The sequence below is a fragment of the Asparagus officinalis genome, chromosome 8, assembly GCF_001876935.1.
Source record: "Asparagus officinalis chromosome 8, Aspof.V1, whole genome shotgun sequence".
Taxonomy (NCBI): Eukaryota; Viridiplantae; Streptophyta; class Magnoliopsida; order Asparagales; family Asparagaceae; genus Asparagus; species Asparagus officinalis.
The window spans coordinates 3,517,033-3,526,873 of NC_033801.1; the positions used below are offsets into that span (position 1 = coordinate 3,517,033).

At 39.1% G+C, this 9,841-nt stretch overlaps 2 protein-coding genes across 2 annotated transcripts; one reads left to right on the forward strand and one right to left on the reverse strand.

Annotated features, from left to right (window-relative positions):
• Window positions 1–3,375, forward strand: LOC109819542 (probable polygalacturonase). The gene is given in 9 exon segments (XM_020385297.1): window positions 1–14; window positions 85–137; window positions 140–201; window positions 203–250; window positions 1,345–1,468; window positions 1,561–1,735; window positions 1,842–1,912; window positions 2,395–2,506; window positions 2,508–3,375. Coding segments are annotated over 9 exon segments (1,215 nt in total). The 3' UTR covers window positions 3,064–3,375.
• On the reverse strand, window positions 3,693–8,018 carry LOC109851426 (mitogen-activated protein kinase 6). Its single transcript, XM_020421553.1, has 7 exons — window positions 7,678–8,018; window positions 6,373–6,502; window positions 6,067–6,204; window positions 5,320–5,652; window positions 4,584–4,767; window positions 4,320–4,503; window positions 3,693–3,949 (listed from the first exon to the last, which is right to left on the reverse strand). Exons 1-6 carry the CDS (start codon window positions 7,836–7,838, stop codon window positions 4,331–4,333), a joined length of 1,119 nt encoding a protein of 372 aa, XP_020277142.1. The 5' UTR covers window positions 7,839–8,018; the 3' UTR covers window positions 3,693–3,949; window positions 4,320–4,330.

Genomic DNA, 9,841 nt, shown 5'->3' on the forward strand with positions numbered 1-9,841 from the left:
ATGGCGACCAAACTGTAGGGCCACTCGCGCCTCGCTAACGGACTTCGGGGAGCGTCGGCGACGGCGTGTCACTTCCAACACCAGGGCGTCTCGGAAAGCGCGGTCGACCACCTGCCAGTTCGGGGTCGACGGCGGGGGATCCTGTACGTGCCGGCGGGCCGGCGGTTGATGTTGACTGGGAGGCCGTTAAATCTGACGACGTCATTTCACGCTGTTTTCTTGCAGCCGTGACGCCGTCATCCTCGCGTCTCGGTCACCGCTTTTGTTTTTTTCCTCTCTCTCTCTCTCTCTCTCTTCACGGGCGAATGTCCCTCGCGCGATTCTCTCTCTCTCTCGTCACGGGATGATCTGTTTATTTTTAAATTTTTATTTTTTACTTTACTGTTGTATGACTATTAATTCATTAATGCCTCAATGACCCAAATGGGGACCCAAGGCATGAGACATGTGAGGTGTTCCGGTTGCATGATACACTATTCATAAATAGTGCATCATGTAACCGGATGGTGACACCTCACCTGTCCTATGCCTTGGATCCCCTGTTTGGGTCCCTGTAGCAACACCCCTATTAATTTGCATAGTCAGAAAATCTCTTTCGGTGGGGGCGGGAGGGTGAGAGTACCTATTTATCCAAAAAATTAAAATACAATATTATAAAGCAACACCCTTAACAGGCTAAATTGAAATACTTCAAAAATTACGGAGGGCAAATTGTAAATTTCATATTAATTGTTAGGGGTGCGACCGCCCCACTTAACTCGTCATTATTATCCGCGCATCCGTCATGCAAGCGGTTAGTCACGCTCTTTATCTTTTCATGGATTCCTCACCTCAATTCTACCAAACAAAAAATTGAAAGTGAAAGATTTATGATGTTAATAATAATAACTAAATAATTTTATTTTTAAAAATAAACTTCATAAAAATAGGCAATATTTCGTGTTTCTATCCTAGAATCTATTTCCCTATATATATGCATGCCTAAGGATAAACATCTTAAGTAATTGTTCATACGTAATTAATATGGTTATGTCTGTCGCTCAATAAGACAAGATTTTTAGATTTTTTTTGTTATCAATGGGTATGTAATTGGAAATTACGTAACTAATTTGATTCACACTTGAATGGGAATGCTCATTCCTCGTCAATTCACTTGGAATGCTCATTCCCACAAAAAGTGGGAAAGAGCATTCCAACTTCTAAAAAAATGTTTATGTTTGGTACGGGGGAACGAGAAAAACTTTCAGTACATCCTAGCAAATTTCGCTGCGAAATCAGGGGCGCCATTACTCCTCTTATCAATGTGTGGAAGTTCTGTCCATCGCTAATCCTACACGCCTGTTGCAGGACATTAACGAATGGCCAGTGATCGATCCTCTGCCTTCATACGGCAGAGGAAGAGATGGACCGGGAGGAAGATACAGCAGCCTCATCGGAGGATCGAACCTCACCGATGTCATCATCACGGGTACTCACAAACGCTCTTAACAAAACTATACATGACCTTCAACGTCTTGACAGCGTTCGATACTGAGAACTGGTCCGAAAATGTTTTCGTAGGGAACAATGGAACAGTTGATGGACAAGGATCGTTCTGGTGGCAGAAATTTCACAGCAAGAAACTCAAATACACTCGAGGATATTTGGTTGAACTAATGTACTCCAGTGAGATTACGATATCCAACCTCACTTTCGTTAATTCTCCTGCTTGGAACATTCATCCGGTGTACAGCAGGTTCAGTTTATATATCTTAATGGAGTAAATTTAATCTTGACATTGTTATTTGATTTTATATATGCTCATAAAAGAAGGGAATTTTTTTTTTTTTTGAATGTTTCAGCAACATTATAGTCTCGGGCATCACGATTCTGGCACCAACACGTTCTCCAAACACAGACGGGATAAATCCAGGTACTAAATCTTCAAAACCCCTTCCCTTTTTTTTTTTTTTTCCTCCAAGAGAGAACTATGGGATCTAAGTTACAGAAAATCCCTCTAAAAGTTTGTAGGAAGAATAGAATCATTTTTATAAGTCTTAAAACTAACATTTTCTTAGCTAATCGGGTCATTTGATATCTACATGATCCTGTTGGACGAGAGAAAAAGAAAGAGAAGAGAATCAAAAGGGGATTGCAGCAATCAAGGGTTTGTTTTAAAACTTCAGAAAGGATTTTCTGCAGCTCTATTAAAGATAGTAACAGTAAATCTTCATAAAGAGAAATATAATTTTTTTTCCCAAAAAAAAGGACGTGAATATAGAAAAACTGACGTACGACCTGAATCTTAGTTGGCGTGTAAGTTTCAAGATTTCCTCAAATCCATAGATAGCAACAAACTGTGCATCCCTCTCAACGTATTTGTTTGACTGAAACTTGGGCAATCTGATATCCCAGACTCATGCTCCAACGTCCGAATCGAAGACTGCTACATAGTCTCCGGGGACGACTGCGTCGCCATAAAGAGCGGCTGGGATGAGTACGGCATCTCCGTCGGAATACCGAGCGAGCACATCATCATCNATCGCCCTTGGCAGCGAGATGTCCGGCGGTATTCAAGACGTCCGAGCCGAGGACATAACCGCCATCGACACCGAATCCGCTGTCCGCATCAAAACCGCCGTAGGCCGAGGCGCCTTCGTCAAAAACATCTTCATCAAGGGAATGCAACTCCACACGATGAAATGGGTGTTCTGGATGACCGGCAACTATAAATCCCATCCAGATGATAAATACGATCTTAATGCGATGCCGATTATTGCGAATATCAGTTACAGGGACGTCGTTGCTGAGAATGTGTCGATGGCCGCGAGGTTGGAGGGGATAGCGAACGATACGTTTTCGGGGATTTGCATGTCGAATGTAACGGTGAGGACGGCGGTGAAGGCGAAGAAAGTACAGTGGTTTTGTGAGAATGTTGAAGGGGTTTCGAGTACCGTGTCTCCGACGCCGTGCGAGGAGTTGGGAGGTGGAGGGCTTGGAGGAGGAGAGTGTCCGTTTCGTGAGGATAGGTTGCCCATTGATGATGTCGTGTTCAAGGAGTGCTCATATACAAGTAGCGCTTGAAGTTTGGATGATAACTCTCTGAGTTTGTGTGATGTTTGTGTGATGTTTGTGTAAAACCAAGTTATGGGAATTTTCTTGCTGATCAATACAAGTGCACTGCGAGATCATACCCCACGCCAGGAATGTAACAGGGTTTAAGTTGCATATAGATCCATGTAGTATGGTTGTGTAAACCAAGTTATGGGAATTTTCTTGCTGATCAATACAAGTGCACTGCGAGATCATACCCCACGCCAGGAATGTAACAGGGTTTAAGTTGCATATAGATCCATGTAGTATGGTTGTTTTGAACTTACTACCTCTTTAGTTTTATTGTTGCAGATAGACCCCTCAGTTCATGTTTTTGACGGAAACTTCAGATATTCATAGACCCCTCAGTTCATGTTTTTGACGGAAACTTCAGATATTCCCCCGAGTGAGTGTGCGAGTCTCTGAAGGTAAGAGAGTCAGAAAGGAGTTTAATCCGTGGGTTCTATCTGCAACAACGAAACTACGGGTCTATCTGAAACAATGATACTACACTGATAGTAAGTAAATGACTTTTCCTACAGGGGTTTATGTGCAATTAGCCAATGTGATGATGATAAATAAATGATTTTTCCTGATCCAAAAATACCCAAGAAAGAAAATACACAAATAAGTACTGCAGGAATTGCTTTAAATATGAAGTCAAACCATAAAACCTACACTACAAATGGCTTTGAGTGTAACGATACCAATCAAATAGAATATCTGTCAATACTCTCTAAACTCATACGCTTATTTGTTGAAATCTTATTTATACACACAAAAAGAACTTTACACTCATCTCTCCAGAGAACTTTAGCATGCCATTATCTCTTGAATCAGCTTTCCTGGCTTCAACATTGGCCTAATAAACATTCTCCTGAAAAAAAATAAAAGAATTGGCAACATGAGAAAATTTAACAATAAAACATTCACAGATTTTGTCACAAAAGAAAAGAGAACACTTCTTACAGTCAGAAGCGATTCCCCAGCATGAACTAATGATTACGAACAGGTTGTTCAAGAAGATAAGCTTCAGAAAATTTATCAAGGGCAATAAATTTAAGTTTAATTGCGGATAGGCCCCTGTAGTTATACTGTTGGAGATAGACCCACTGAATGATTTTTTATTTTGATAAAGAGTCAAAACAATACGCTCAAGGGGTTTATCTACAAAAATAAAACTACAAGGGTCTATCAGAAACTGGGCAGTGGTTCAGCGATCAATTAACCCTTTACATAAGACTCACCGAAATTTAACCTAGTGTGCTGGGTCAGGATTGAACTTCAGAGACTCCCTCCAAATTAGCTCCTTTATATCTTCTTCAGTAAATGATGGTTGCTCGAAATCAAAAACAAAAGGAGCGGGGCAAACAGGCTCGTCATTTATGTCATGAAGAGATGCTAAATATGGGTGATGAAGAGCCTCCTCAACTGCATGATAAAAGAAAATTATAGTTCCTCTAAGAGGCAAATTTAGAGAGAGATTCACCAAGTATTAGAATATTGAATACCTGTTATTCTCTTGCTTGGATCAAACACAAGCATTTTTTCAAGCAAATCAACGGCTCCAGCTGACATGTTGGGAAATCTAGCAGGAAATTGCTGTCTTGGGTATTGAGGAAGTTGTCTCACGTATCTTCGAGCATTATCACTTCGGAGAAATCCGAGGCTTGAGTCATCTGGTGAACCTATTAACTTCATCAAGAGAAAAGAATGAAAAGATGTCAAAGTTACTAGAAATAAGTACAAAGATTTATATATGCTAATCTTTTTCTTTTTCTTCATTAACTAGTGAACTCAAGAAATTTCTGTCTGCACAGCCAACAAAAAGAAAGAACATTTAGGCTATGTAGCACGGACACGGATCTGACACGGCCATCCGACACGCCGACACGAGACAAATCCTAAAAAATACATAGGATACGTGTGTTCGACACGTGTGTCCGACACAGACACGACACGACACGGCTTCATGTTATGCGTGTCCGTGCTTCATAGCATTTAGGAGACAAGGAAGCTGTTATGGCAGGATTTAAGCATTAGTCGGTCTACCAGTGCTATGAAACTTGGAATGACAAGAAATCTTAAGCTGAAGATTGCTTAAATTATATGATATTTGCATTATAAATCTATATGAAACTGCAGATACAAAACGCATTTAGGAAACTATGAATTACTTCATGCTGAATAATACACCAGTACATTTAAATACATCGATGTAATCACTGAAAAGATCTCAAATTGTACCTCGGTAATCAATCTTAATTGATGCACATAATCTTTTCCTGGAAATAACGGCTGCCGGGTTGCAATTTCACCAAGTATGCACCCAACTGACCAAATATCGATAGCAGCTGTGTATTCTGAACAATTAAGAAGCAGCTCCGGAGCACGATACCACCGAGTGACAACATATTCCGTCATGAAATCGGTTTCGGTTGTTGTTCTTGCTAGGCCAAAATCTGCTATTTTCAGGTCACAATTTGCATTCAAAAGTAAATTGCTAGGTTTAAGATCCCGGTGCAATACACTTGCTGAGTGCACATACTTCAGCCCTCTCAGTAACTGATATAGAAAATACTGCAGATAAATAGAACAAGCATCCATGAGATGATGCATGATACTGAGACCAAGAGAATCCACACTGCAATTCTGAACAAACTGGTATTTCATAGGAGAGGTAAACGGATGAAAGTAGATATCCTTTGTTCAGTTGATAAGATCAGATGGCATAAACATATCATGAATAGTAGATAGAATTTGATTTATCGGTATTGACGTGTGAAGGAAATGCTATCTACCATCATATTATGATCCAAAACAAGTTAGCAGTTTAGGACTAGAGGAAATGAGTTCTTAGCAAGGAATACATAAACAATTACCGAGTTAAAATGACAGAGGACCATCTAGATAAACAAACAAATAGGGATATATCGAATACTTTAAAGATATTTAAAAAAAATTGCCAAACAAAATAGATTAACCCATACATACCTGGCAGTGGTCATCATTCAATGCTTGGTTGGAACGTATGATCTGATGAAGATCAGTATCCATCAGCTCATAAACAATGTAAACATCATTGAAGCTTTCTCTACGTGGAGGTCGTATGATGTCTTTGATGGAAATTACCTGCGACCGGGCCGTAAAATACTCTTCAGTTAATAACAATTTCATGCTGAAAATAAAACAACTATGGTGCCAACTATGTTTACTTTGTCAAAATTAGGAACACATCTATTAGTCAACCTGAGGAAAAGCTTTAGAATTAAAAAGTTCTGATGTGGCGTTGAACATTACATTTTCATGATCCATGTGACGAAGAAGTTTTATCTCTCTTAAAGTCCTTTTGGCATCAATTCGATTATCAAATGCATTCCCAATCTTCTTAATAGCAACCTCCTCACGAGTCTGTGAATTTACAGCAGCACTGCATGAGAGAAGATGCTTGTTAACCAATTCATGATTCAAAAAGGGAAGTAAAACATTTTTTGCAGAACATTAGCTACAACAAAATTAAATATTTCAGTACTTCCTACATAAAAGCTAAACTAATTAACTAAGACCAAATGATCAAGGGTTAAATTTGTTGACATAGGATTCATTATACTGAGATTTAGCTGAGAATTGAATCACTAAGAACTTGCAAGTGCTGTTTGACGACTAGATGGTGTGTTTTTATTGGCCAATTGCCTCATCTGACAAAAGTGGAAGAAACTAATCCAACTATATTCTTGCTCCTGAGCTGAAGCAAACTATGATCCCATATTTTCAGCTTTAGTAAGCGTGCATCATCTCGATGTGGTCTGCTTGAAGATCTTAGAATATAAACTTTTTCTGATCCTATAAAAGTCTGTGCCGTCAAATATGAGTGTCATTTCAACTAGCTTAAATACACTATTCTACCGAACAATAAGAAATCAAGGTCCATTGCATTTCATTAGGGTTGTGTTTCTTGATGGCAACTTTCTTGTATAGCTAAACAATGTCAAGTTGCTGTCAAGTTGCAGATGTTATTTATGAAATTTATTATTTGTTTTAGCACAAACTAATGTTACCATCATAGTCAGTTTGAGGTATATGAAAAAGATATCATTAAATGGGATAGGTTTATATTCTATCATGATGTATACACACACATATCTATATCTATAGTGAATCAGTGATACAGAATTTACCTGTTCGCATCTATATCTATATCTTTCCCAATTGTTTGCGATGGTCAAATCCTTCACAAAATGCGCAATCTAAAATCCAACAGCTTAATGTCTAGCAAAATTTTGGGTCAGTTATTGGTAACATCAAGTAACCTATACTCTGATCAAATAGTTGGACCAAACGCAGTTAATATAGTCGGCGCATAACATTAAACCCCTAACAATTCCTAGAATTCTCAATCTGACAAAATCCCCAAAAACAGTGAAGACAGGTCCCCCCCCTACACCAGAAATGTAACAAAAACCCATTTCTCGACCAAGTTCACCACCCCAAAAAAAAACCCCAATAAAACTCAGTGAGAAAATTACTCAATCACCAACAGTGCATCCCATTTCTTCCCCGATTAAGACCCAGAAGTGGATCAAAAGCACGACAAGACTCACTCACCAGACGATACCGTAAGCCCCTCGGCCCATGGGCCTCAAAGGAGGCACGTACTTGGTGGAGACCTCGAACAGATTGCCGTACACATTGTACTGGACGTAGCGACCGCCATGGGTGTGGACTCCTTGTATGCTGTGAGCTCCGTCGCCTGCGCTCGGATCCATTGTTGGCCCGAACCCGTTAAGCTCTCTCTCTCTCTCTCTCTCTCTCTCTCTCTCAAAAGGGTAAGGGAAAATAAAAGGAGGTCGGTTTGAAGAGGAGAAGCCCGTGAGTTTTGGGGGTTGGAGTTGTTGATGGTTCTTTTTCTTTATATTAATTAAATAAAAAGAGAGAGAGAGAGAGAGAGAGAGAGAGAGAGAGAGCCTCCTCCTTCCTCGTGCGCTGGCTTTTTGACTTGAGAGAGAGAGAGAGAGAGAGGTGGTTGGGTAAAAGGTTTGAAGGTTCGGCACGAATTGAAGTGGATTGGATCCGACCCACCACTCGGACAAAATAAATGGGTAAGGCTAATTTAGCAATTAAAAATAGAAAAATGATAGGGGCACACCCCAATCACAACCCCAATCACATCTTTTCTCTCATTTGTTACAGTGCACCGGCCCCCACATGAGATTTTAAATTTTTAAAATATCATGTGGGGCCCGATGCACTGTAAGAAATGAGAGAGAGGGTGTGCTTGGGATGTGCCACTAGTGTCGCTCTTAAAAATATCTCAAATTTCCATCTTTATTATTAATTACACTTTCTTTTTCGCAGAAATTATCAATTGAACTTAAATACCATGTGGTTTCAAAAAAAAAGTTATTTACATATATACCCCTTGAATCTGGGTATTTGCAAAAATACCCTCCACATCTCATTATTTGCAAGACAACCCGTCAAAACATCAATTTTGAAAAAAAAAACCTCAATGCAACTAATCATCGACTTTGAGAAGTTACTTTGTAATCACAATGTAAAAATTATCAATGAAATCATCAAAATTGTAGTATCAAGCCGATGATTTGTTAATTTCCGAGGTGTCTTTTTACAAAGTTGATAATTTGATGGGTAATTTTGCAAATACTAAGAGCTGACGGGCATTTTTGCAAATAGTCATGATATAAGCTGTATAATACCAAAAAAAAAAGGTTTTCCAATGGTAGTCCCTTAAATATTTGGTATTTTGATATTAGTCTCCCAAATCATTGAATTTTGATATTAGTCCCTAAATTAATGTGTTGATATCAGTCTCTCAGTTAGAAAATATGTTAAAATCCCCTAACCATAATTGAGTTTGAGTTAATAATAGATAGGTAAAAAACCAAATTACATTTCAAAATTAAATTGCAATCTCTTTCCAAAATTACATTTCAAAATTAAATTGTAATCTCTCTCTCTCTCTCTCTCTCTCTCTCTCTCTCTCTCTCTCTCAAATTACCCTTTTGAATCAAATTGCTCTCTCTCTCAAATTACCATTTTGAATCAAATTGCAATGCCTCCGACTCGCAAGACTCCATTAACCACCTATTCTCTCTCAAAGCAACCCCACCCCCCCCCCCCCCGCCAACTCCTCAACCACTAATTAAAATCCATCGTATTAATTACAATTTTGCCTATCTCTTGCTCCTTATTAGATATCATTTATTCTCTTCTTATTCTTCAATTCTGAAGCAAATCATCTTTGCAATCACAAATTTTTACATGAAAAGAACATAAATTAAGTCGTCCTCGTACAAAGAAGGAGACTGCTAGTGTATGTTTTTGTCAGGTAATTTCTTCGATGGAAATTGCTCAAACAATTGAAAACTGTGATAAGCATAGAATTTAGGGAGCTTTGGGAAAATCATAGAAATTAAATTTGGGTTTTTCTTTTTTACTATTGAGGGTTTATTTTCAATGAAGGGCAATCTGCCAAATAAATCGACATACATATTTACTCCATTTTGTAACTTAGGCCCCCTCTTTTTTTTTTTAAGGAGCTTGCATACACCATCAGTGGCATTCTCTTGCTTTTTTATCTAGTGGAGTTTCTCTAATGCCCTGTTTGGATGGAGGGTAGAGAGGGGGAGGGGAAGAGAAATGAGGCTTTCACCTTGTTTGGGAGTTTTAAGGAGGGTAGAGAGGAGGAAGGAAGGGGAAAGAAGGGTAAAATTGCTTGGTTTTCTCCCCCCCCCCCCCCCCACCCCCG